The 27978-nt window shown below is 46.1% G+C and overlaps 1 protein-coding gene across 4 annotated transcripts; it reads right to left on the bottom strand.

Moving 5' to 3' along the window:
* Window positions 1–27948, bottom strand: CYTH2 (cytohesin 2). 4 transcript variants are annotated; one of them, XM_061588551.1, is made up of 12 exons: window positions 27798–27948; window positions 22497–22644; window positions 20283–20349; window positions 18645–18763; window positions 18269–18349; window positions 17254–17366; window positions 15443–15591; window positions 14806–14918; window positions 8781–8859; window positions 7530–7601; window positions 5717–5871; window positions 1–3739 (listed from the first exon to the last, which is right to left on the bottom strand). In XM_061588551.1, coding segments are annotated over exons 1-12 (1185 nt in total). In that variant the 5' UTR covers window positions 27799–27948; the 3' UTR covers window positions 1–3651. The 4 variants fall into 4 exon arrangements, with proteins under 4 accessions (XP_061444535.1, XP_061444534.1, XP_061444536.1 ...); XM_061588550.1 differs by having other exon boundaries at window positions 8781–8857; window positions 14807–14918; window positions 27732–27928; XM_061588552.1 differs by lacking the exon at window positions 27798–27948 and adding an exon at window positions 27115–27215.
* Window positions 27949–27978: the final 30 nt, after the last annotated feature.

Consider the following 27978-nt stretch of genomic DNA (forward strand, 5'->3'; position numbering starts at 1 on the left):
GAAGTCTGTAGTGTTTACATATCATCCAAAGATGCATACATTAAAATTTAAATAATAATTAACATTTTTCTTTAAAAAAGAGACATCGTCATAAAAGGAAATGGATTTAAAAACAAGAATAATGCCCATCTTTCTTTTTCTGGAGGAGGGGGGGAGGGGGATGTTATATTCCCCCTCCTCCAGCAACACAGGTATACAAATCCACAATAAAAGGTGGGGATGGGGGTGGAAAGAGTAAGGTTTACCATTGATATTGCTGTAGAACAAGTCCTCCTCTTTCAATTGCACCCATTCTGAGCGTTTCCAGAGCTACCATGCTAAAAACTTCCCTGTCCAGTTTGAAAAATGAGATTTGGCCCAGGAGGTGGAAGAAGTAATTTGCATGTGGTGCTAGAGATAAAAGCAGGCAAAAATGATCAGGGGAAAAACCACGGGGGACAGAGCCAAACTCTCCAGGACATTAAATGCATTTTTATCATAGCAGCCACAGTAGTGGTCACAATGAGCGGTTATCGAGACTGCTGTTGGATGGAGAGTTGGATCTTGTCCTTTTCCTGCTGCAGTCCTGCTGAAAAGAAAGCAACGGGAGTTGTCCTTCCAATGGAAACAGCAGCTTGGGAGGTGCAATTTTCACCAGGGGATAAAAGGGTCAAACTCCCCCTCCCTCCCTGCCTGCTGCAATCCTGATAATGATCAGTGCCCCACCTCAAGAGTAGCTGATATTTGCATTTAGAAAAATGTGCTTGTTAAAATTCAGACACATTCATGTCTAGTATGGCCTAGACTTTGAGATGGAGCTCTTCTAAGACCCCAAAGGTGACTTGGCTAGTATTTTTGTATAGGGGAGTAAAGCCTAGAGGGGAAAAGGGGCATGAACTTGGAATTTCATCAAATGGGGTTCTAGTAGTATAGAAGACAGGCGTTTAGGATTTGGGGGTTTCTGGGAAGAGGGCTGGATTAGTGGGTCAGTGATGACAGCTGCTGGGAGGAAAACAACAGTATATCTCCAGGAGCTTTTGGGGTAATGAAATAATTTAATTGGGGAAGGGAAAACCTGTTGAGCAGAATTATTATATTAATATACTTTCTCATAAATCTGGAGGTGAATTGAGAGAATAAAGATGGCTGGTTTGCTATCTTAAATTTCAAGTGACCTAATTCAGACAGTTGATGAACTTAATCCAGATTGACAAAATTCCCACTCTGATTTACTCAGCCCTCTTCCTATCAGTTGCATCCAAACGCAGCAGCGCTCTCTCTCTTACACAGATTGAAAATTAATCAATACCACGCCACTTTCTGTCAATGCTATTTCTAATCCCTTTGCCTTTCTTCCAGATGGGAAGAGTAGCTCTCATTCTGACTGAGACAAAAGCACATCCCTTTTAAATCCAGGATGATGCATGACCTTAAACCAGATCTACCGATGTTTCATCTTTAAACAAAACAGGATTTTAAGTGGCCACTGTCATCAAAAATGCACTTCTTCCCTGGCCAGGGGATACTGAAGACTAAAAAGCACATGGACAAAAACAGAGTCAGATCAGAGACCTTTGCAGGCTCATGATCACTTTGCAACAAAGCTTATCTCCTTTGCAAAGGTCTGAGTTTTGTTGCAAAGTGCCTCACGTGGATCTAACAAGCTCACCTCTAGGACCATAATAAGTCCTGCAGAACTCCAATGATCATATCAAAGGGATATGAAGCAAGTAAATGGTGGAAGACTAGATTTCAAGTTAGAGCCGAGTCATGGCAGGACAATATCCCATTTAAGAATTTAGAGCTATCTGGCTAGGACCTGTAGAAACTAGAGTTTGTATCCAGCTAAGTTTTATTCAGAGGGGACTCACTAAAGTTAGTAAGCTTAAGTTAGTCATATCTATTAATTCCAATAGTTCTACTCTAAGCAGAACTAACACCGGATACAACTCTTTACCTTTTAGCACATTCAGAAAGTCACACTCTTTTTCTCTGGTTAACTTCTATGGAAACGCCACATCCTGGTTTTTGACCTCGTCAAATCACTATTATAGATTTGAATCCCTGCTGCATGCACGGACAAGTGTTGAAAAAGTGGGGAAGATCCAGCCTTTAACCATTCCGATTGTCTAACCTCAAAAGGTTAATGCACATTCAGGGATCACTCATCTGTGTTCACGTTCAGACAGAGCCTTTTGGTTTCAGACAAAAGAGTCTTAACCTTGAAGCAAAAATGCATGGGGAGATTTGGAGGCGGGCAGATGGGCAACGGTGTTGGCTCTGATTTCAGTTCACTCCAGGCAGAACCTTGGCATCAACCACCCCCACGTACCACATGATCAGAAGATCTTAAACCACAGTGTTATCCCAAGCACAGGAACACAGGAAGATGCCTTAGACTGAGTCAGACCATTGCTCTAAAGCCAGTGTTCCCTATTAAGATTCTTCTTTAAATTATGGAGATAGTCTAGATTAACTCCAGAGGGAAGCCCCAGGTCTTTTGAGCGTAGTGCTCGAAGAGAAAAAGAAAAAAAAAACTGATTTCAGAGGCAACGCTCAGTTGAATCTGCAAGGGTTTCAGGGAAGTGACTCACTTTCTTAGAGATGGCAGTGATGGCAATAAAAGACTGAGGTTTGTTATTTTTCTTTTTACCTTGGCCCTGACTGTGAAGAATCAAGAGCTGTCAGTTACACATATGTGCTGGCTATTCCCAGGAGAAACAGAATAATGTTCAAAATTGTGTCAGTGTGCGCGCATTGGTTGTCTGGCTCTCTGCTGCCCCCTCCTGGTTGTCAGTATGTGCATTTCCTTTTGAAATGCCAAATAATTGGGGGGGGGGCAGCCTCTTGTTCATATGAATGCGTTAGAGCCAGAATACTGGTTACTTGGATGCACAGTGTAGATGGCTTGGCAACAGACTCTAAGGAACAGTCTATACTTTCAGGGAAATGGGCATGGTACAGCAATCCCAGGACTGTACTGACACCAGGATGCAGGTGGGAGAAATCAGATGACTGAATACCCCCAAGAACTACCCAAACACAGAACTCTAGCATGTCAGAAAGATGCACAAGCTTACTCTTGCATGTACTTTGCTCAGCTGTGCGGGGTGCTATTTTTAGGAAGGGGACCTGGGTTTCCCCATCTGCATTCTGAAGTGGTACGGTCCTAAAAGAGCTTTCCCAGTTCCTTATTCTGAACGTGTAGATTGGCTCTAAGCTGGGAGGCAGAATCCGAAAGGTCCAATCGAGCAGGAAACGTTCTCTTAACATGGTTCAAGAGTGTCACCCTCTTAGCCACGATGGGCTTCAGAGACGTCCACCTGAGTCTGCGGAGGGCCTAAGACAAGTAGATCAGAGGAGAAGCTGCCCCAGAACAGGAATGCTGTCTTCACACTCTGCAGACACCATGGTGTGAACAGTCTCCAAGGTTATGCCCACAGGCAAATTCCAAAAGGTCAAGTGGAAGCTCCAGAGCAGAGGCAAGCAAGGAGGGCATCGGGTGTGCTGGCATGCCATCAGGCTGGCAAAGTGGTGGGGTGGTCCAACGATCCAAAGAAGGGGACGGGGGCTGGTTTCATGGAGCTCAACACAGGTGGGTTGTCAAAAGGTCCAAGCGAGGATGCAGAAAGGTACCCTGCCAGGAGAAAGGTGCAGGACAGAATCCCTGCCTCATGCTTGCTCCTGTTTCTGCTTCACCGAGATCCGTTTTTTGCGGGCAGCCAGCATTTCGTAAAAAGGATCCACACTCACGGCAGCCCTGGGAGGGGGGAATGGGCATAGTTAATCCACCAATCAGATAGTTGCTAGGCCATGTGCACAGATGAGGTGGTGGGAGTGGGGATGTCTCTGGCACTGCACTGCAGTAACGTGTTGGATGGGCCAAGGAGACCTGGGTTCCAATCTCTGCTCATCCATTAATCTCATTAAGTGGCCTTGGACAAACTTACCTCACAAAAGGTTCTCGTAAGGACAAATTCATCTACCCTACAGGTGAGTGAGATTCGAAATGAAATTATCTCTGGATATGGGAAATGAATTTTGTCCCATCACAACTTCTAGCTAACAGCATGTCTATCTAGTGCCTCCTTTTACAGACTAGGGCAGTCCCCCAATTAAAGGAAATACTGATCAATATTTCTGGTTGATTAAGCATAGATTTGTAAAAACAAGAGTTCTGAACAGTAGTGAGGTGGCAAATTCCAAAGTGCAGGGTCCCTTCATGATAGACATACCATGCCCCTTCACAGCCATGCCCTATTTCCCATGCGTCCCTTGCCTTCTGTGTCATCTCCAAGGGCACATTCCACTAAAACAGACGTTCCTAGGAGCCAATTGGAAATGAAAGGGCAGGATGGTGTTATCTACTGAGAAGAGTCTTCTCAGTGGCTAACTTACTTCCTTTCACTTTGATTGGCTCCAATCAGCATGAAAGGACAAGGACTCTCCTCAGTTACTAACAAGCCCTCCCCCTTTCATGATGAGTGGCTCATATATAGGGACCTGGCTGGGAGCCTGCTCCCAAAAAAGTATGACTATGACCACCCCCCCACCCCATACCCTATCAGGACAACCTGTGAAGTTGGAGGGTTTCCAAATAAGGTTTAGAATGGGTGACTCACTCTGTGTCACTATTTCCGAAATAGCAAATTTATCATACCTAAGCTCCACAGGCCCATTATGCTCTTGACGTGTTGCACCACCATCAAACTACTGGGCCCTCTCAGTAACACTTAAGAAAAGAGGCATAGCTGCTATAATCTTTAGGCAACCCTCCTTAAATGGACACATCATTGTTGGAGTCTTGTTTGACCAACTCTAGGTTTTCTGCCAATACCACTGCAAGTTTGTTTGTTTGTGTTTTACCTTATTCAGAATTCTAGGTGAGATGTTTTAATTTTATTTTTATCTTACAAAATTATTTTAATCATAATTAAAAAACCTTTGTCCGACTGCTGAGCTGAATTGCTGGAGAAAATGAGGAAATTTAAATTAAGATGCAAATCTTAGAAGCTCTCCGTCTGTAGCCCTGTCTCCCAGAAACACTCTGCAGATATGTACCAGTTCTACTCATTTAATTGAAATGACTTTCTCCCTCACTATCCATCAATTCCTAGGAATTTTAGATCAGTGAGGGTGCTAAAAACTAAGCTGCAGATCTATAGCTCCTCCCCCTCTGCCCTGAACTAGCTTTCTTAGGAGAAGACATTTAAAAGGTTAAATCAGAATGTCTGCACTGCAGCTATGCCCCGGGAAAGCTAGAGAGAGAGAGGAGGGCAAAAACCGAAAGATTGAAATATATATTTAAAACACTGGTCAAATACATGATAAATGCATTTTTGAGTTTAAGTGGGTCCTGGGTCTGAAAAGGCTAAAGACTTATGCATTAAAGCATTAATGTCAATTTCAGGATGGGGTTAAAAATCGGTCTGGAGTCTGAGACACCTGCCCTAGGATAAGTGAGGTCTAAAAATTTGAGTGGGGGGATATAGTATTAGCGGGTGAGAGCAAGGATGGGGGAACCTGTGGCCCTCCAGATATCACTGGCCATCCAGCTCCCATCAGCCCCAGCCACCATGGCTGATGGACCTCTGGGATGATGATGGGAGCTGTAGCTTCAGGGGGGGCACAGTTTCCCATAGCTTGGCTAGAGCATGGAGGAGGAAAAAGCTGATGGTGGGGGTGAGCAGGATTCCTGGGACCCCCCCCCAAGAACGGAATGATGCCTTGTCCTCACTTGATGGATTTGATCCACTCATCCTTCTCCTCCTGCGTAGGTGCCGAAATGCGGTAGACCATGTGGTTCCCCTCCACCACGCGCCCGTCTGCCTCTGTCTTGCAGGCTTTGATGAGCTGGCCCTTGTTGTTGGGAATGTAGAGCTCAAAGCAGTTCTATAGAGAAAAAGGAGGAAGAAAAGAGAAGCCCCTTTAAAGGTCAGGTGTTTGCGAGAGCTCTTTCAGCCAACTGGAGAGTTCAGAAAGGGGGCTGGGCGGGACAAGGGTGAAAGAACGCTGGAGGGGAGAATGACAGCACTAGATCTTGCAGCCATCATGGGTGGAATGAAACTTAAAAAAAAAAATCTATCATTAAGTGCTTTACCCCCCTTTTTTCTCCCCCATTTACAATCTCAAGAAATTTTTATCATCTCCAGACATGCTTTATAGCATTACTTCAAGGAGGTGAGGGTTGGCTGGGGCTGATGGGAGTTGTAGTCCAAAAGATCTGGAGGTCACCAAGTTGGCGAAAGGTGGGGAAGAGACAAGGCCTTTTGGTGGTGGCGGCATTCAGGGAATTCCCTTCCCAGAAATAGCCACCTGGTACCAATCCAATTCAATGTTTAAAAATATCAAATCAAACATTAAAAGTTGACTGGAGGAAGAAGGAAGAAGAGGAGAAAGAAGGAAGAGGAAGAAGGAGAAGAGGACTTTACTGAAACAGGGAGCTCAGCAGACCTCACCCAGGAAGGAATTCCACAGTCCTGCAACATTTTATTTGTAATGATGCTACTGTCTATAAGCTGGCCTGGAGGCTTAATAGCAGAAAGGTGGGGCAGAAATGGTTTCTTTTTGCCTGCAAATAAATAAATGTATTGTGCCCCACCCCAAACTGCAGGTGTAAGACAGATGCGCTGTTTATGCCAAAATAATGAAATGGTAAAAGAAGCAATTAGGCAGCATAATTAAACTAACAATAATGTTGAAAATAATGAAAATTATACAAGAGCCTTAAATAATGTACTATATAAAGAGAATATGAGAAATTTCTGGAAATTCAACTGATTATGTGTTACTGTTGTTCCCAGGAAAATTATTAACTATATATATATGTAAATGTTTATTATGGGTTTTATTCAGAGTAGACCAACTGAAATTAATGATCCAAGTAAGTCATATCCATTAATTTCAATAGGCCTCCTCTGAGTAGGACTACCACTGACTACAACCCTATGGGCTGCATTCAATGCTAATCCTACTCAGAGTAGACCCACTGAAGTTGATGGCTATGACTCACTCGGTTCATTAATTTCAACAGGTCTACTCTGAGTAGGATTAAAAAAGGTAAAGGTGTCTTCGCACTTGTAGTGCGAGTCGTTTCCGACTCTTAGGGTGATGTCTTGCGACGTTTACTAGGCAGACCTTATATATGGGTTGGGATTGCCAGTTCCTTCCCCGGCCTTTCTTTACCCCCCAGCATACACCGGGTACTCATTTTACCGACCACGGATGGATGGAAGGCTGAGTGGACCTCCTTCCATTGGAATCGAACTCCGGCCGTGAGCAGAGCTTTCGGCTGCGTTACCGCCACTTACCACTCTGCTCCACGGAGGATTAACACTGACTAAAACCCTATATATTGTTAACCTTTTGGTCATTGTTAACCTTTTGGAATTAAAAAAAGAAGAGGAATGAATAACTATAGCACTGCTACAATTCAGTAATTATTTTGGTTTTTCATTGTTTCCTGTAGTAAAGACATCAGCTAAAAAAACAACCCACACTGAAAGACAGGACCGGAAGAGACAAACCAGAGTAAGGCCGCATCAACTCACTGGCTTCCGTGGGTCTTCCACTTCCCGAATGCTCAGATTCTCCAGTGGGATGATTCCTCTTGGTTCCTTGTCCTGTCAGAAATAAAAAAGACGATCTGAAATGGAGGATGCCTAAAACCTGAGTTGGGGAGGGGCACAAGAGTCTGATCCAAGAGTGTTTGGGGGGGGAAGCTACAGCCTGAGCCTCTGGGCTCCTGGCTAGGGCTCTTTCAGCCTCAGCACCCTGCCACTGATGCAAACAAGCAGGGCTGGCAGCTTCCTCAGGCCTTTCAGCACTGGGTATTGGCATACCTGTGTTTCGAGTTACTCTACTGTTTGTGGTCATGATGTTGGGGGCGGGGAAGTGAAAGGTGATGAATGTTTGTTGCTGGTCCTGCTGATGCAGATAGGACTGAACTTAGCGAGGCTGTTCCCCATGCCTTGCCCTTTCTCTGTCCACATCTGTCCTGAGCAAAGTACTCTAATGCATCTGCAGCGCTCTGAGTTGGGGAAGGGCCACAGCGCAGTGGTGGAGCCTCTGCTTTGCATGCACAATGTCCCAGGTTCAACAGAACTGCAGGTTACTGGGATGTGAATCAAGGGTCACTCTATGTGGCATCTCCAGGCTAGCGCTGGGAATGCCGCCATGCTGCCAGTCTGAAACCATGGAGAGCCCCTCATCAGTCAGTGTCAACAATATTGACCGTGTCCCGTAGCTCCCAACCTTTTTTCCCCCTCCAAGAACCACTTGAAAATTGCTGAGGTCACGGCGGACCACTTAATGATTTTTCTGCCTCTTGCAGCAAATTGGAATGTGCTGGGCTAGATGGTGTATGGTTTTCCATTCTATTTTTATTGCTTTTCTTTCTTGTACAGAAACCAACCGTACAATTCAACTTGTAATACAACGTAAGAAATAAAAGAAGCAAGAAACATGCAACTAAAAATTAGTATGAACATTGAATGTAGACACACTGCAGACCACCCGGATGAAGCTCACGGACTACCAGTGGTCCGTGGACCACATTTTGGGAACCCCCGAACTAGATGGACCAAAGCTCTGATTCAGCATAAGACCGTCTCCTATGTCCCTGAGATAACTTTGGCACACCCCTGCAGCACCCTGGGCTGTTGGGCTCTTCCTCCTGAAGCGGAGCATTTGGTGCCCTGCGCAGCAGGTTGCGGGACTTTCCTGGACTGGGGCTCTCAGGTGCCCTGCTGCTGGGTAAGGGGAGTGTGGGGTGGCTGGGTAGAGAGAGAAACCATACTAACTGTGGTGTATTCAAAGTAATAGAGGCAGTTGTCCGTCAAGATGAACCAGCGTCTCTTCCACGTCTTCACTCGCCCTCCTGAAAGCAAAAGGAGGAGGGGGGATTTGTGCTCGCATTTATGCATTTTCTCTCGTGATCGCAAATCCTTCCCCTCACCTGTGGCGTCTTGGGGGCAGGGAGCCATGCGCGCAAACAAAGCCAAGGGAATAAAAAAAAGATTCAACAGAAGTGTTAAGAACAAAAGGAAAACAAACAAACAAAACCCGGCAAGGGAAGTGAACGAGAAAGGGGAGCCCTAAAATGGCACCCAGATTGGGATGAATGACAAAGGAAAAAAAACTCACAGGAAACACTCAAAAAAATCACCAAGCAGAATTGCAAGGGTGGAAGTTCCTCTAGAACGGGAGTCTTGCGGAGGGTCTGTTTTCAAGTGTGGACTTATTGTACAAGCGCTGGGTAGCCCAGTGGGCTACTTTAAGAGGAGGACGAACAGTGGTAGGCTAGCGCCTCTTTCAGCATCCTCTCCAGTGGCCTGCCAGCAAATTCTGTTGCTACATGTGCCACTTTTCACAACAACTCCACCCCCCCCCCAGTTTTGCAACTGGGGGACAGAACTGGCTCAACGTCCTTCAGCTGCTGACATCCTCCCCCCTTAAAAAAAAAACTGCAGCTTACTGGGATACGAATCAAGGGTCACTCTCTGTGGGATTGACAAGGCCCTCACTATGCCTGCGGGTAGTCCTGGCTCCCTGTGGATTCTGACGGGTGTTTTAATGACTAAATGTCATAGTTCACACTGACCAGTTTTTAGGATGGCCTGAGACAAAGGTTTGAGGCCAGGTGCTTCCCCACAAAACACACAATGATTCCCTGCTGCTTCTGTGAAGCAACAGGCATTCCTGCCTCTAGGCAAGGTTGTTGTTTTTTTTGGGGGGGGGGAAGAAGGAATTCCAGACTTAGGATGCTTCCAACGTATTTTCGGCTTCTGTGGGAGGCAGGTTTTATTGAATGAATAAATGGCAATCTACATATTCAGTTAAAAAACAACAACACTCCCCTGATTATGCTCTTCTAGGAGATTGTCACCAGCTATAGCATGCAAAGCAAGCAGTTGCTACAGGCTTGAAGGCAAGCTACTTCTGCCAATGCTCAGACTCGTTCCCAGGTGCTTCTGTGAAGCCAACAACCACTCCCAGCTTCAGACAAGGTTAATCTGTCTGTGAGTGTGCATGTCTGGCTCGAGATGCCTCAAATAGGCACTGGGCGAAATGGTCAACCCTTGGCAATGGCCAGTTTGAAGAAAGAAAAAAGAGTTCATTCTCAGTCCCCCATTTAGGCTCCTCATTTTGATCCCAAAGAAACACACACTCCCCTTACTCTCTCCCTCCCTTCCTTATCCACTAAGACAGTAGTATGCCACAGTTCAGATTCAGGGCCCTCTGCTGACTGCAACATGGGACCCATTTTTTCCCCAACCAAATATCTCCCATCCTCCTGGTTCTCTCTAGGGTGGTGGTGGCTCCATGTCAATGGGGCATGGAATCCATTCCGGGGTTTAGTCTTGGACAGCTCCTTGAAGGTTCAGACTAAAACTCAAGAGTGGATTCCACCACCCCACTGACATGGAGCTACCAGCCACCACTGCTCTAGGGTGACCACATGAAAGAGTGGGAAGGGCTCATCTGCCTCTCACAGTTATGAAGAGGGTATTTCAGCAGGCACAGCCTGTCAAGGGAGAAAAGAAAAAAAGCTATGGGTTGCTGAAATTTCCTCTTAGGGACCCTAAGAAGAGTGCTGCTGGAGGAGCCCATCTAGTCCGCGATTCTGCTTTTTTCACAACGGCCAATCAGATGCTTCTGGGAAGCCCTTAAGCAGGGCTTGAGAGCAACAGCCCTCTCTTGTTCTTACTCCCTCCCCCCAGCTACTGGTATTCAGTGGTATACTGCCTCTCAATCTGGAGGTTCCACATAGCCATCTTCTGCCCAGTTAAGAATATCTCAAGAGGACTACTGTATCAGACCAGGATGCTGGACTAGATGGGCCTTTAGGTTGGTCCAGTGAAATGTTCTTACCAAAGGTCCCATCTAGTCCAGCATTCTGTTCCCACAAGGGCTCACCAGATGCCTCTGGGAAACCCACAAGTAAGACATACTGCTTGCCCTCAGGCAGCTGTTTTTTAGTGACATTTGAGCATTTCCCTCTGCAAAACAGGCACTGTTGCAGGTACCACAAAAAACTCATTTTGCACTTGTGAGAAATCAATTCTTTTAGTGTGGCAGCACCTACTCTTTGGAACTCCTTGCCTACTGACATCAGGCAGGCGCCTTCATTATATTGCTTTCGGCACCTGCTTCAAATTTTTCTGTTTAGGGAAGCCTTTCCAGACACATAGATGTTGATCTATTTTAATCTTTTTAGTTTGAATAGTAGAGTTGGAAGGGGCCTATAAGGCCATCAAGTCCACCCCCCTGAGCAATGCAGGAATCCAAATCAAATAGAATCATAGAAACAGTTAGTAGCTGTTTTGTTTTAAACATGTTTTTAATTACTTGCTTTTAACTGTTTTATTGATAATGTTATTGTTCTTTGTAAATCACTTAGAGGTCTTTACATTCAAGCAGTATTTATCTTTTGTACAATAAATAAATGAACTCTGCCTCTGATGCTCGATATAATATATGCTCCGTGAATGTGTCTAATACCCTTTTAAAGCAGTCTAGGTTGGTGGCCGTCACTTCAGCTTGTGGTAGTGAATCCCACAGTTTAACTATGCACTATGTGAAGAAGCACTCTCTGCTGCCTGTCCTGAATCTCCCACCACTCAGCTTCATTGGATAACCCCATTGGCCTCCGGGTTCTAGCATTAAGAGAGGGATAAAAATGTCTATCCATTTTCTCCACACCATGCATAATTGTATCCACTTTATCATGTCCTCATCCCACTCCACTCAACTTTTTTTTTCTAAGTTAAAAGTACCCGTTCTCATAGGGAACTTGCTCCATTCCACTGAATGTTATGGCTACGGCTACCCTTTCTGAATCTTTTCAGCTTCATAAATATTGTTTCTGATTTTCTCTCTCTTCAAGAACAAAGCAAAACAAAAAATATAGCGGTAGGGATGCCACTACTGCAAACCACCAGCTGAAGATGAATGCATGAAGACATGTCCCTTTTCTAGCAAACAAAGGAATCCAAATTCCATACTTGAGATTGTATCCGGTGCTATTCCTATTCAGAGTAGACCCATAAGTAGAGATGGCTAACTTAGGTCTACTTTGAGTAAAGCTTAGTTGGATACACTTAAGTCTCCCATTCTTAACCCACTGAATCTCAGACTGCCCAGCACTATTAATTTCCACCCCCAACTCCCCCCAGTATCCCAGCTCCCACCCCCCTCCAAACAGCAACAGGCAGCCCAACTCTCATCTGCAAAGCAAAAACGCCCCCTCCTCACACCTACCTCCTGGGTTGGGGGCAGTATTCAGACAGTGGAACATATGTAGTCCGCGCCGTGGGACGGTGGAGGAGAGAGGGGGGGTCAGGGCAGCAGTGGTGGGAAAAGAGGGGGCAAAGAGAGGTGGGGACCGGGGAGCCAGAATAGAAAGAATGGGGGTGAGAAAGAGAGAGAGAGAAGGAGAGTGAGAGAGAGAGGAAGAGAGAGAGAGAAAGGAGAACAAGTTACATCAACATAAGGTAGAAGTACATGGTCAAATCAAAAATCCTCCGACATAGACACAGGCACTGGGGGGGCATTAGGAGTGGGGGTGAGTGGGACGGGAGGAAGGGTTTAAATTTTATTGGGGTGGATATAAAGGGACAGGCATCACTTGGCTGAATGACATGGCCCCCCTAAACACTTGGCATGTCACATGTAAACAATGACTAAAATTTTAGATGGGGGTGGCATCGCCAACTGCAGGAATGACTTCCAAAACATCAACCTCCACAGAGAAGCGTGGACAGCTGCCACAGGTCCTGGCCTCTCCACAGTTTACATCTTAACCAGGCCAGGAATTGGGGCTCCAAGTTCACCTCCTTCAAAACTATTTTTTTAAAAGGTGTGTGTGTGTTCCAATCCCCCCTGCTCACGCACACACTTTGCGTGGTGAGCCAGGGGGTGAGCTGTGCTCCCCCTTCAAACAAATGCTGCTTTCTTTGAATTCCCTCACTGATAAGTCATGGCATTTGGGCCTCACAACCCTTCTCTTCACCCCTGATTGTTTCACCTCTAAGGTCCCACCTACAATATACATTTAAAGCAGTAACATACCACTTTTAAACAGTTGTGGTTTCTCCCAAAGAATGTTGGGAAGTGTAGTTTGTGAAGGGTGCTGAGTTGTTAGGAGACTCCTATTCCCCTCACAGAGCTGCAATTTCCAGCATGGTTTATGATCAGTCTCTCTTCCCAAGGAACTGCTTAAAGTAGTATAATACTGCTTTAAAAGTATAGCGGAGATGGGGCCAAAGTCATAGAACAGGCAATTGGCAACTACATTGTCCTGGTGTCCCATCAAGATTAGAATATAGGAAAGGATGACGTGACAGTAAGTTTGCTTGGCTTCCAATTTGGACCAAATTCAGCAAGGGTTGAACTATCTCAGCTTCCGCTTTTACTCTCATGTTGTCCTCTACTCGAAGGAGGCCCAACAAGTGCCAGCTGTGGAACAGGAGAGGAGGCTATCAATGTCCACCCTCACCAAAGCTGGCCCAAGAATGGAAGAGCAAGACAAGGCACTGCCACCCTCATGCCAATCCCCTTGCGAAGCACCAGGAATGGAGGTCTTGAACAGGGCTTCTCAGGATCCAATACCTCTCTTCCTGCTCCCCAAAGTCAGCACTGCAAGCCTGACAGACCTGTGCTTCAGGGGTGCCTTCTCGGCTATAGAAGCAGCCTGTCTGAAAGCTTAAATAAGACGATCTCAAGGACCAATCGCAGTCTACCAGGCCCTATAAAACCCCGGCCTTGGAGCTTGGTCCTCAGTCTCAGCAGCTTCTTTTTGGTGTGAAGATGCTACATAAGCTCCTGGTCCCCTTAGGTCTTGATCTTTGTCTCTGGTCCATCTGGTCATTGTTTGCTGCTCTGGACCTCGATCCCAGCCTGGTGGGCCACTTAGATAGTTAGCCAGTTTCCCCCTGGGTCCAAGAGCCCAGGTGGAGCCTGCCCCTTGCCAAGCCTATGCATTGCTCTATACTTCAAAGCCTGGCAATGACCTCAGTCTTGAGCGCACCTTCACCAGGGAAGGTTCAATCTCCTCAGTTGTTTGAGGGTACAGATCATGCAAATGACCTGTCTTTGTCTACAGATAGGTAACTGGTTTCTGACAGAGTGGTAATCCCACAAGTAACCTCTAACTCCATTTGAGGATATATTATGATTAAAGGCCAAATGAATGTTAGGCACTGAATATGGGACAGAGTTAGGCTTTAGAACACAGAAAATCCCACCTTATGTTTTGAAAAAGACACTTTCTAGCACTTACAGATGCATAAAGTAGGCTTGAAAACTTATCAGCAAAACAGGTGAAATATCAGACTCCAGAGAGAAGGCTTAACAGACCTGTCAGTAGTCAAGGGGAGTCGGGCTTCAATGGCTTGCGTTAACTTCTCCAGTGGATCCCTACTTTTATAGGGAACCTGGAATCCCAGCAGACCCCTCTCATCATCTGTCAGAGGAGATCCACCTCAATGAGAAGCCCGGGAAGGGGAAAGAAAGAGGAAGGAGGATCCCAGCTTTCCCAAGATCCTTGCAATACCATGGAACAGTGGATTCAAACGGGCCATATGTATTTGTTGGTGAGGAGGGGAGGGATGTTGGGGTGGATTTCAGGAGGATCCCTTTGATCTGATGAAGAGAGAGGTCATGCTTTAAATGACACAAGTGGGGGGGAAGAGAGGAGAGCGCAGAGACGTGCAAAGATCACGGGGTAAGGGGTAGTGGTGGTGGGGAGGGCAAGGGGAAGGGTAGCAGGGGAACGGAAGGGGAAAGGCCACAGTGTTTAAACGGGAAGTGGGGGAGCACCTCTCACCCAGCTTGAGGAGCCAGCCCTCGCGGTCAGGGTTAAAGAAAGTGTGGGTCAAGTCGTTCCCATCATCCTCAGGGATCTTGAAGGGCTCGTTGCGGATGCTGTCGTACAGGTTCTAGCGGGAGGGGAGGAAAGGGAGGAGTTATAGGTAGCCTACAACCAGAGCTTGGAAAAGTTACTTTTTTGAACTACAACTCCCATCAGCCCTAGGCAACATGGCCACTGGATTAGGCTGATGGGAGCTGTAGTTCAAAAAAGTAACTTTTCCAAGCTCTGCCTACAACCCTCCCCAAGGCAGAGAGAGAGGGTGCGTGTATGTGTGCATAGTTCGGTACAGTACAGAGACCACGATGCACAAAACATATAGCAGAGAAGATAATACAATACGGGTGGCGGGGGAAGTATTCACAACAAAGGGCATTTCTTTAAAAAGAAGAAGAAACTGCAGTTGTCGTAAAAGCGCCTACATGAAATCGAAAGTGAAGCTTCTCACAAGCGGGCACAGGATTTTTGAGACGGTGGAAATGAGCACAAAAGGTCTCCCTCCTCTCCCCCCACCCCAGAAAACCACCCAAAGGCCAGACCAACAGGTGCATCTGGCCCTGCTCAGGCTTCGCTCTCCCTCTGCTGGCCTCTCACCCGCAGCAGTTCCTCAGGCAAGTCCCCTCCGTCGTTGATGCCGCGGTTCATGGTGATGAACCTCTCAACGGTGGGCTTGTCACGGACATTGGGGTTGTGAAGGCTGGTGTTGAGCATGATCACCGCGAAGGAGAGGACGTAACAGGTATCTGGGGGAAGGGCAAGGGGAGGTCAACAGAGAAAAGGACTCAGTGCTCATTCCAGCACATCTGTCCTGTCACTCCTGCATAATTCACTTTTTTATTATTTATTTACACACATATACAGGCGAAGATAGAAGAGCTCATGGCATTAACACTCCAACAGAAGTTGCTCCCCATTAGGGTTTTTTTTGGGGGGGGGGCAGGGGAAGCCATAGCTTTGGATTGAGCACAGGGAGGCCTCTGTGTCTCCCAGCTTCAACTAAAAAAAGTAAAAACAAGACTGGTCCAGGTCCATTGTTCTCTTACACTCATGGATGACATTGCCTCCAGCGTAGGGTGGGTGGAGAAGGCCTGGCTTCTGGAAGCATCTCCAGCTAGTAGTTTCTGTGGCAACCGGCAACCTATACTCTTTAGTCATGCAAAGAGATATGCTGAACAGACTTGGCTACAGCCATTAAGTCAACAAAGAGACTTTTGCTTTACAGCAGGGGTGGCTACCCCCCGTTTCCCTCCCTCCCTACTCCCAGACACTGCTGATTTATGTTGCGGCAGCAAAAAGAAGGAAAACAAATCAGCACTAGGGTGGAGGGACCCCAATGCATGATGAGTGGAGAACAAGGGATAACCCTGCTCCTCAGTGGAGCCCCATGGGTTAGGCAAGGAGGAGGGCTGTGTGTATGCGAGAGTGTGGGGTTGCACCCAACATTGGCATGAGGCCCCTACAGGGTTGGCCAAGGGTGAATGTGGCCCCTGGGCCAAAAAAGATTAGCCAACCCTGTTTTTACAGCCTTGCTGTCATAGATTCTCATCATAGGATTCAGTCGGTACTCAAAGGAGAGCATCTGATAGAGCAGCTGGGGGGAATCTCTGGCCCTCCAGATGCTGCTGAACTACAGCTCCCATTACCCCCAATGGCCAGAGATGATGGGAGTTGTGTTTCATCAATATCTGCAGGGCCAAGGATTCCCCACACTTGTGACAGAGCTTTAATATTATTAAAGCTGGTTGTCCCATGGCTGTTTTCTGGCTGATTGTCATGCTAAGCCTACATAATAGGGAGAAGGCAGCTAAATTGTGGAGAGTTAAGAACATTAAGAAGAGCCCTGGTGGATGAGGCCTATGGCAATCTAGTCCAGCATCCTGTTCTCAGAGAGGCTAACTGGATGCCTATGGGAAGCCTGCAAGCAGGACCTGAATGCAATAGTACTCTTCCCCACTTGCGTTTCCCAGAAACTGGCACGCAGAGCGATTCTGCCTCTGACAGCGGAGGTGGAACATCAACATTGTGGCTAGTAGCCGCAGACAGCCTCATCCTCTTATAAGCTATCCAAGTTGGTGGCCTTCATTGCCTCTTGTGGGAAAGTGGCTTCAGAGTGCAGTTAACCATAGTTTCCTGGTTTGGATGTAACAGAGAGCTATAGCTAACTGCAGCGTCCTGGTTCATTTCCCATATTGGGAGGAACAAAGCGGCCGCACGTAGGTAGGTGCATACAGCTTATTCCACTCTTGTCTTATTAAGCCAAGACAGGATTGTCTGAATGTGATTGGTGTAACAAATTGATACCAACTTTCTTTTCCATCCCAGGGAACATACGAGCATCCTAATTCCTAGCATCCCAGGTCCTGAACCAAAGAGGGTACCATTACATTCCCCAAGGAACCCAGTACCTGTTGACTGAAAGACCCCTGGATTGCACAGACAATACCGCTGTGCAAAGGCCTCCATCATGCGGTCAATCTTCTGGGCTTCTCCTGGCAATCGGAAACTCCACAGGAACTGCCTAGATTGAGGTTGGAAGAAGATGAAGACAAAAGAAATGGAGAAATGGCCTGAGTTGCCTATTCTGCAAACATCATGTCGATCCTTGACTGGGTTGCATCCAGCTAAGTTTTACTCAGAGTAGACTCATTAAAATTAATGGACCTCATTTAACTGAGTTCAATAATTTCAATAGGTCTACTCAGAGTAGGACTAGCACGGAATACAACTTATTCTCTGTCTGTGATATTGTATTATCTTGGTTATGCAAATTAATGGAGCCTATCCCTGGGATAGGTGTTTTCCCTAATAACTTTCTATCTCCCTTCTAGCTCTATTAAGCTGATTTTTGTTTGTGTGGAAAAACAATGGCCACCATGGGGGTGCACCAGAAGTAAGAAAGCTTCGATTGAAGAGAATGTGTGGGACAAATGACCACACAGTGAGCTTTTTTCTCTCTTGTAAATGAGGCCACGGACACACCATACTTTTAATACACGTGGCTTCCCCCAAAGAATCCTGGGAATTGTACTTTATCCCTCACAAAGTTGCAATTCCCAGCACAACTTAACAAACGATCGTTCACAGAATTCTTGGGGGGTGGGAGGTGCTTTAAATTTATGGCGTGAATACAGCCTAAGTGTAAAAGGACAACACCAGTATCTCCTTTGCTTACACCCCATGGCAACCTCCACAGTGTGTGTGAAGGCAACACACTGGTTCAAGACTGGCACATGTATTTGAGGCAGAGAAAAGAGAGCTAAGAGCACCCATCTCCAGCTGAGGGAAAGGCTGCTTTGCTAGTGCCCCTCCCCCCTCACTGCCCCCCTTCAGCTCTGAAAGGGGAGAATCTGCAGCCAAAAGGCTGGGAGACCTGATCAAGTTGGTCAGGGCTCCACCTCTAGCAGAGATTTCCAGACTCACCTGAGTGCCTGCACAAGATTGAGGTCTGTAAATTCATGCAAATCAACAAAGGCGTGGAGCACGGCGATATTAAACTCCTCCCTGAATAAAAGGCGGAGAGCGCAAGAGTGAAGGGAGTGCCCCTTGCACCTGTGTGGTAACCGCTCCCATTCACAGGTCTCCTTCTCCCACTGGCTTTCCCTTTGAATCACTCAGCAAGGCCCCAACCCCATTTATCTCTCCTTGGCTACAAGCCCTCTCCTCGGCAAGCCTGCCTCCCACCCTGGCTCTACGGTCTTTTCTGAAGACCAGAGAGGGTCCAAGGCTGGGTCTACACTGGATTATAAATGGCCCCTATCCTCCATTTGCATCGCCCATGATCCCTGTCCCCTCTCACCGCTCGCCCAGGTAGTCGCCAATGGCCGTCTTGTTGAGTCCTTCCCCTTTGTAGAGGAAGCGGGCAATGTCCTCAGGAGTGGAACGCAGCAGCTCATTTTCCACCAGAAACTGGATTCCCTGCAAGAAGCAGAAGCAAAACAGAGAAGCTGAGAACCACAGCTTCTTGGCTCATGCATGTAAGCCATACAGATCCTTCCCAAAGACCTTGAGAGTACAGGCTTTTTGACCTACTATAATGCAGTTCAGAGGTAACTGCACCTTCAGAGAATTCTGGATTCGTCATTCTCCTGTTCCAGCACAAAACAGCTTCTTCTACCTTTCCACAAGCCCTAGAACAGCACCGGGCAAGCTGTGTCCTTTGGGTCAATTTCAAAAGCCCTCTGTAAGAAAAACGGGCCCCATCTGCACTGTACTTTTGCAGCAGTATTATACCATTTCAACCGGTCATGGCTTCCCCTAAAGAATCCTGGGAACTGTAGTTTGTTAAGGGTGCTAGAAGTTCCTCTCACAGAGCTTCCTGGGAAGAGAGATTGACTGTTAAACCGCTCTGAGAACTGTAGTTCTGTGAGTGGAATATGGGTCTCCTAAGAACTCTCAGCACCCTTAACAAACTATAGTTCCCAGGATTTCTTGGGGGAAGTCATGATTGTTTAAAGTGGCATAATAGTGCTTTAAAAGTATAGTGTAGATGCTCTCCCTTTTCCCAACAGCCCTCTGAGTGGGGACAAAAAGCAGGGAATGGGGAAGAGAAAGGGGTTGTCAGAAAGAGGGTGGGGGTTGCCGAGAGTGAGGAAAAATAAGGGTCACCTCCCTTTTGACTTTCATCCCACCCACAGTTGGCATGCAGCTCCCCAAGGGAACGTTGCTCTTGAGCAGCAGGCAGGAGCCTCTGGCATACGGCCCTTGTCAGCAGGGCTGTGGAGTCGGAGTCGTAAGCAATTTTGGGTGGAGTCAGAGTCGGTAGAAATGTACCGACTCCGACTCCTTCATAAATGGGAAATGTATATTAACTAGTAATAACAAATTTACTGTAGTAAAATGGTAGCACAAGGCATTTCATCACCACCACGTGAATCCAGAGCTTGGAAAAGTTACTTTTTTAAACTACAACTACCGTCAGCCCCAGGGATTGGGCTCGTGGGAGTTGCAGTTCAAAAAAGTAACTTTTCCAAGCTCTGGATTCACGTGGTGGTGATGAAATGCCTTGTGCTACCATTTTACTACAGTAAATTTGTTATTACTAGTTAATATACATTTCCCATTTATGAAGGAGTTGGAGTCAGACAGTAGAAAAATAGAGGAGTCGGAGTCGAAGGTCTGGCGTACCGACTCCACAGCCCTGCTTGTCAGGCCCAACAGCCTCCTCAATCTGGCCCACCAGGCCTGTCCCAGTCAGCCCCTCCCACCTGCCAATTATTACATGTAATTTATGGTGTTTGCCGCTTTATTGCAATGGCTTTAGGCAATTTTTCCATGCCTATTCCATGTTAGAATGAAATTGCTGCATTCTAACAACAACAACTGCCACAACTGGCAAATGTGATGCATGTCTGAACCTGGCCCTAGGCAGAAAAAAGGCAGCCAACTCCTGCCCTAGGAAGTCAGAGAATGCACCTCCACATCCACATCCACTTACTTTTTTGGGATCCATGTTGAATTTTTTGCGGCCCATTCCCATCTTCCGGTTCCTCTGAAGGGTTTTACTGTACAAGACACGAAGTCCACCAATCAATCCTTTTGCTCTTAAAGAATAAGAGACTGCAAACCTCTAAAAGCATACTGAAACGCTGGGAAAAATTTAAGCACTATAGTCCTTCTGAAACTTTATACCACTGCAGAGTGCAGATGTATGGAGGGTTTCCCCAAGTCAAAACACACAGAAAGCAAGCTAGGCCAGAACCTTATTTTGACCAGCTTCTTTTGACCAGGTACAAGTATCCAGCTGTGCCACCTCCCACCTGCGTTCTAAAATGGCACAGCCAGTTCAACAAAGATGGCTCGAAAAGAGCATTAGACAAATTCATGGAGGACAACATTTCAATGGCTACTAGCCATGCTCCTTCATGGTCCGACATAGTATGCTTCTGAATACTAGTTGCTGGAAACGGCAGGAGGGGAGAGTGCTCTTGTGCTCAAGTCATGCTCTTAGGCATCCCATCTTGTGAGAACAGGATGCTGAACAGAGGGGGCACTGGCCTGCTCCAGCAGGCTTTCTTATGACTGAACCATGTGCTTTTCCTGGGCATTCAAACTGGCTCTCAATGAGGGATTACCAGAGGTGAAACTCTTTGAAATGACAGATGCAATAGCAGACACCGAGCCATCTGCACAAAAATGAAAAGAAAAAAAAACACAATCGTGTGCCATAGCCAACCAAAGGTCTGTCATGGCCCATGCCCAATTCCAACAGCCACTATCTGGAAGTTCCTGAGAAGCTCACAAGCACTGGTAAAAGTGGTGATTCAGAAATACCACAAATAAAACAAGGCATAATGGAGCCAGCCAATCCATTGGCCCTCAGCATCTGCTCTGTTGTTGTTGTTTTTTTTTTAAGACATACATAATGGATAATGGCTGTTGATAGGATTATGCTCTGTAATTCATTAAGGAGAGATGGGAAGTTTTGACTGAGACTGGCATTGCCTTTGGAAGAATCAGGACGTGTTCAAAGTATGTTTACCATGGGGCTTCATGGGACGCTTTTACAATAAGGTACATTTTTCCATCTTGCACCTTGCACAGAAAGGGTATTGCAGCCTGAGGGTTTGTGGGATTTTTCAGGGATGGTTTAATAGTTTCACGAGATAATTTCTAGCAGCTGTTAGAAAAGAAGAGAGCGCCTCCAGCACAAAAGCATATTTATTGAGCCCAATGCGTTTTGAATGAATACGATACCTTTTTCAGGGGCGTTGTACAATATAATATATGTATTTCTTGGGCTCAATAAATATATTTCTATGCACATGGAGGCTTCTCCCCTTCTAGTTGCAATTAGGGCTGCAACCTAATTAAAGAAATTATAATTAATTCATCACTTCAGTTTAAGCTGATTAATTAAGCCTTAGATTTCATTTGCATAAGGGGAAAACAATTATTTCCGAGGCGAGAAGCATGCCTCAGAGAAGGGAGACTTTCTTTACTACAGTCCTTGTCCTCTGCAGTTTTTAAAACCTCTGGTAGTCATAGATGGATTTTAACAAAAGATCTGCTGCTTGATTCATAAGAGACATCTTTTTGGTCTATTGACAGTCCCATCATCCCGAGCCGTTGTTCGTGCTGACTGGGACTGATGGGAACTGGAATCCAACAACAGGGCCACGTGGATTAGTCTGATTCACAGAATAAATGTTGGAAGAAAATCCAAGACAGTCAAAGAATGGCAGGCAAGAAGGTATCAGGACTAGCCCATTCTGAGCTTTAATGCAGATGCCCAGAGGGATTAGGTTAGTTGTTCTCAGAAAGGCCTGTCTTGGAGCCATAATCTAGCCACAGTCTGTAGAGGCCACTCTATGTGCAGCAGGGCTAGGGAACCTGTGGCTCTCTAAACGTTGCTGGACTCCAACTCCCGTCAGCCTCAACCAGCTTGGCCAACTTTCAGGGACGATGTGAGCTGTAGGACCTGCAACATCTGCAGGGCCGCAGGTTCCCCATCCCTCTTGTAAAGCATTCTCTCCCCAGTGGCTGGGGAAGGAACACAGGAAGCTGCCTTACACTGAGCCAGGCCACTGGTCCATCTAGCTCAGTCTTGCCTACGCTGACTGGCAGCGGCTCTCCCAGCCCTACCTGGAGATGAACCAAAGCAGGTATTCCATCACTGAGCCTTGGCCCTCAGGAGAAAGGAATCCCTCACCTTCCCTCATTGGCTTCCAGCCCCTCCACCTCGTTCATGGCTTCACTGAGCTCATCACGCAGCCGCTGGATTTCCACCAGGAGCTCTTGCTTCCGCCGGCGGATGTTCTCCAACTCTAGCCTCTCCTCCGGTGTCAGGTCTGGAGGCACTGCATGAGGAGGAGAGAAGTTTGGAAGAAGTGTCATCTTCTAGCCATTTTGATCACGCACATCCCGCTAGCGGCAACGGAAACCACAGTACGGAGGCGTGCACCAAATCGGAGGAAGCCTCACCCTCTGGCACTAGCCCCGCCTTTCCCTCAAAGCCCATAAGCACACCCACGCCTCTGTGTGAGGGATGAGGAACTTGTGGGCCCTCCAGATGTCACTGGACTACAATTCCCATCATCCAGAACTGTTGCCCATGCTGACCGGGGCTCATGGGAACTGGAATCCAACAGCAGCTGGAAGGCCAAAGGTTGCCCACCCCTGCTCCGTCTCAGCAACTGGTGATAAGATGACCAGGTGGAAGAGGACAGGAGCTTATGTACTTTTAAGAACTGTAAAGAAGTTCAGCAGGCACAGCTTTTCTCAGCTGCCAAAACTACCTCTTCAACACAGGCCTTAAAGCTACAGACACCATATGCCTTTGACCCCAGTTGCCTTTAAACCAGGATTGCCAAACTGTGGTCTGTAAGCTTCATGCAGATGGTCCATGGGGCGTCTGTGGATTTGTGGCTGAAAACAGGAGATGGCACACCCATCGCACTAAATATTCACACTGATTTTTAATTGTATTTTAATTGCTTCTTTCAGTTCTTATGTTGTATTTCATCGTACGGCAATCTAGAGAAGTCATACAGGATCCAGCACAGTGCATTACAACAGGCAGAAAAATCATTAAGCTGCCCACCAAGACCTTCCGCAATTTCAAGTGGTCTGCGTGTGTGTATGTGTGGAATCTTTGGGAGCTACTGCCCTAAAAGACAAAGCAATGTCTAGAGACCTGATGACAAATGCTCCATCTTTCCATTGTCCAGACAAGCCTTTATCTGTTAGGTGTTCCTTAGACTACTGCTCTTCATCCACTGTGTTGTGTCTCACTGCGAGGCTGAGCGTGCCCTGACCTAAGCTGAGCTGCACTGGTAGCCTCCTTGCCATTTCATTTCTTTGCTGTTTTTTGAGGAGGAAAGAGAATGTCCGATTCCAGGAGACAGAGGAGAGTATTGGATGAAGAGGGAAGGAGGGCAACAGGAAAGGGGGAAAGGAGCAAAAAGAGAGAAAAGCCCCCGCTTACCATCGCCCCAGCCGGGGACGCTCCTTGACCCCTCAACTCCTCCCTTGCATCACTGTTGCCCTCCATGTGGTGGTGACAGAACTTCTGAAACGGAGAGCCTGCTCCACTTGTGTAAGCTCCCTGTGCAATTTGGTACCCTGGATGATCAGGGTTATCGCTCCCCCTGGGATCCTCCATGAGTAGAAAAGGCTCTCTGCTGCAGAACTTCTCTCTCTGACTCGTGGAGGGTGATGGGGATGGGGCACAGAGCCAGCCTGGTCATCCTGTGTCTCCCTCACTGTCCGAGGAATTAGAATGCCTGGATAGAGAACAGATATGTATGGTAAAATCAATAAAGTAGAAAGGGGGTTCCAAGGCGCAGGTTAGGGCCAACTACTACCAGAGATGGTTTATAGGATTGGCACAGTGATATTTTAAAACATGAGCAATATGATTGTGTTTTAGAAATTTAAGGGGTTTAGAATTTCAATGGCCACTTAAGGCACAGCCCTTGCTCTGCCCAAGCTTTCTGGGGGGGGTATGTACTGCTAAGATTACCAGATGCAGGACCTGAGAGGACTCCTGCACCTTTAAGAATTGCGCTGATGGAAGAATTTCCACTGCAGCACAGTAAATGGGAAAAGCTGAACTGTGTGCATTTTCCCCTTCTGTGCATATTGTAGATGTAACCCAGTAAATGCTTATTCAGAAGTAAAACCCATTGAGTTCACTGGTGGTTTACTCCCAGTTGGCACTGTAGCCTTCCAAGTTCAAAGGACAGACTTTCTCCACATGAACCTGCCCGGACCTTTCTTTACGTGTCACCTCTGAGGGAGGTCTGGAGAATGGTGATGAGAGAACAGGGCCTTCTCTGTAATAGCCACCCCCCATTTATGGAATACTTCCCCAGGAAGACTCACCTGGAGCCAACCTTGTCATCATTTCAATGCCAGACAAAGGTGTTTCTGTTTTACCAGGTATTTGGACAACACTAATGATATAATATTGCACTGCAGGGCTGTGGAGTCGGTATGTCAAACCTTCAACTCCGACTCTGACTCTTCTATTTTTCTACTGTCCGACTCCGACTCCTTCATTAATGGCAAATGTATATTGATTTTTCTACTGTCTGACTCTGACTCCTTCATAAATAGCAAATGTATATTAATAAATTAATATTAATATTAAAATATTAATTTTATTTTGAAGTCAGAGTCAGTACATTTCTACCCACTCCAACTCCACCCAAAATTGCTTCCGACTCTGACTCCACCCAAAATTGCTTCCAACTCTGACTCCACAGCCCTGTTGCACTGTTAATTTTTTTTATATTGGCTGTTTTGCTTCAGGAATTCCTTAGTAGGAAGAGATGTACACTATTAATAAACCCAACCCTTCAAGAGTTTGTTCTGTATCCGACAAACCTTATACACTGCAGATCATTAAACACACCTTCCATGAGTGCCCACCATCCCATCACACTCATGATGATCAGCACCCTTTTTCAACTGCACACCAAAGAACCCACACAGGGAAGGAAACAAAAATGTATGAGGTGTGGAAAGAACTTCTGTCATAGCAAAAGCATTACTTTGTATCAGATGAAGTGGCTGCATCATGGCCCTACCTTCAGACTGTGTCCCTGGACATTATCCCTTCCCCTAGAAGCTGTTGACATGGACTCTAACATAAACAGTAAGCAAGGTTCATTACTGACTGGCCTGTTTTGCTTCTTTAATACGAAGAAGGGTATTCCTGTCTCATATTAGCTTATACTATTTGGGCAGATGCAAGTCACTAAACCTTGTGGCTAATGTTACTAGATTGCAACCTGCCCTGGGACCTGATGGTAAAGGAAAGGTATTATTATAGGCCCACTAGTCTTTTAGCCTGTGTAGACGCAGGGACAGAGTTGACTTCTGTGCTTGTTGCAGGGTTTGATCGTGTTCTCTGTTTCTCTGTTGAGTGGATCATCATTGCAGATAAGCTGTTGTTTCAAATTAGGGTGTTTGTCAACAAGGAGAAGCCTATCCCTGAAGCCCTGAGCAAAGGAGGTGGAATGTTAAGATGACAGTTACAAAAGGAACACTACTTAACATCTTAACATCTTAATATTCAATCGATTTAATGCATTTTACATTTAATATTTTAGTACTGGGTTTTGTAGTTGTTTATATGTTTAATTATGTTTAGGTATTTTTGGTATAATTTTTAAGTTTAATATATGTTTTTAAATTGTTTATTGGATGTTATATGTTGTGAACCGCCCAGAGAGCTTCGGCTATGGGGCGGTATAGAAATATAATTAATAATAATAAATAAATAAACGAGGGCTTACGAGAGAAGTGCACTTCTGATCTGTGTAGTGAGTGCAAATGTCTGGATGCTGAGGGTGGCAGCTCTTCTGGATTCATTTGTCCAGTATGTGTCATGTAGCAAGCAAGAGACTGACTCTCTCTCAGCTCCAATATGGAGACGGAAATACTGGACCATTATTCCCCTCAGACAGCAACAATTCCCAGAGTGGTTTAACAATCCATCTCTCTTCCCAAGGAACTCTAGAAATTGTAGCTCTCTGAGGGTAAGAGGGGTCTCGTAACATTCTCAGCACCTTTCACAAACTACCCTTCCCAGGATTCTTTGGGGGGGAAGCTATGACTGTTTAAGTGTATGATACCACTTTAAATGTATATAGTGCGGATGGGGCCTAGGACTAGCATTGGCTACAATGCAGCCTGTGCCCCACACTCAGTCCTCTGAACTTGGGCAATTCTTATACATGCTCAAACAAAGCCCTTTTTTGTCTTTTTAAGTAGAAAGTGCCTCACCCATATTAAATTCTTTTTCATTATAAGGGGGGGAAAGGCATTCCTTCACTATTGGAAGTTTAGAAAAACACACTGTAAGGAACCCTCAGGTGACGTATTCTTTGAACACTGCATAAATGCAAAGTATAATAATAATAATTTATTTATTTATTTAATTCGTATCCCACCCTTCCTCCGAGCAGGAGCCCAGGGCGGCAAACAAGGCACTAAAAACACTTTAAAACATCATAAAACCAAATCTTAAAATACATTAAGACAAAACACCGTTAAAAACATTTTAAAAACTTTTAAAGAAAGGGTTAAAAACATTAAAAAACATATTAAGCAATTCAATAATTAGTAGTGGTAATGATTGATTGATTAATTAATTAATTGTGTTCATACATCATTTTCATCCAAGACTGGGCTCTCACCGCAACTTCCAAAAGTTAAATAATATATATTTTTTAAAAATCTTGGTAACAACAGTGTGATCCTGTGCTGCGTATATCATAAAGAGACACCCTCAAAGAGCGTAATACGATTTTACGACTTACTTGCACAATTCTTACTTGCTAGCCCGAAGTCAAAGACACCCCTCCCCCAAAAGAAATGGAACAGCTTGTTATTTAAATTTAAAAACCTCTTTTAAGTCTCCCCCCCTCCGCCAACCGAAATGGCTCAGCCGGCACACTACCCCCCTCATTCAACAGAATGGTATGACCCACACGCCCCTTTCGTTTATATCCCTGTCCACTTTAACGGGCTCATTCCGTTCAATGGGCACTCCCAGCTTCTTCCTGCAAGATTACACACCCCAATCTGCTCCCTCCACTAGAATGGTACAGCCTTTAAAAAAAAAAACCGTCCTGTCAATAGAATAGTATACACTGGTATGGGTCACGACAGACCCATAAAATTTTCGTTTCCCCACCCTTCAAGACAATGGGATGGGCCACCCACGTATTTCCCCCTTTCACTACCATGGTTCAGCCCAACCCCACCCCTCTTTGTAAGGGATCGGCCCGCTCCCTAGTCTTCTTGCACAAAATGGCTCGGCCCACCCACCCTTTTTTCTCATTGTAGTTACTGGGCGGGTCTCACAAAAGACTACCTTCCCCTTGTCTCCCCCTCCCTTTAAGCTTCTCAATGGACGGGTCTCAGGGGTCCCTACCATAGATGCCGTCCTCCATGGTGACCAGAATGCCCCTAAACGGGAGAAAAGATGAGAGCTCCTCACTTTCTCCTTGTCTTCTTTCTTCAGGGCTCCAACGGCTGCGCCTCCCTCCCGCCGTCGCCTGGCTTTGCACTGAAGGGAACGTTCCTCTCAGCACGAGCAGCGTAGCCAATAGGAAAAAAGAGATCCTGCAAACCCCACCCCCACCCCACTTGACAGCTCGGAGATGGAGCCAATCGAAATG

This window comes from Rhineura floridana, chromosome 11, assembly GCF_030035675.1.
Source record: "Rhineura floridana isolate rRhiFlo1 chromosome 11, rRhiFlo1.hap2, whole genome shotgun sequence".
Classification (NCBI taxonomy): domain Eukaryota; kingdom Metazoa; phylum Chordata; class Lepidosauria; order Squamata; family Rhineuridae; genus Rhineura; species Rhineura floridana.

Coding starts and splice junctions, on each gene's coding strand:
- CYTH2 (XM_061588550.1), bottom strand. Junction 17,367..18,268: donor AATCTTGTGCAGGCACTCAG/GTGAGTCTGGAA, acceptor ACCTCAATCTAG/GCAGTTCCTGTGGAGTTTCC. Junction 14,919..15,442: donor TGCCTGAGGAACTGCTGCGG/GTGAGAGGCCAG, acceptor CCCTCCCGCTAG/AACCTGTACGACAGCATCCG.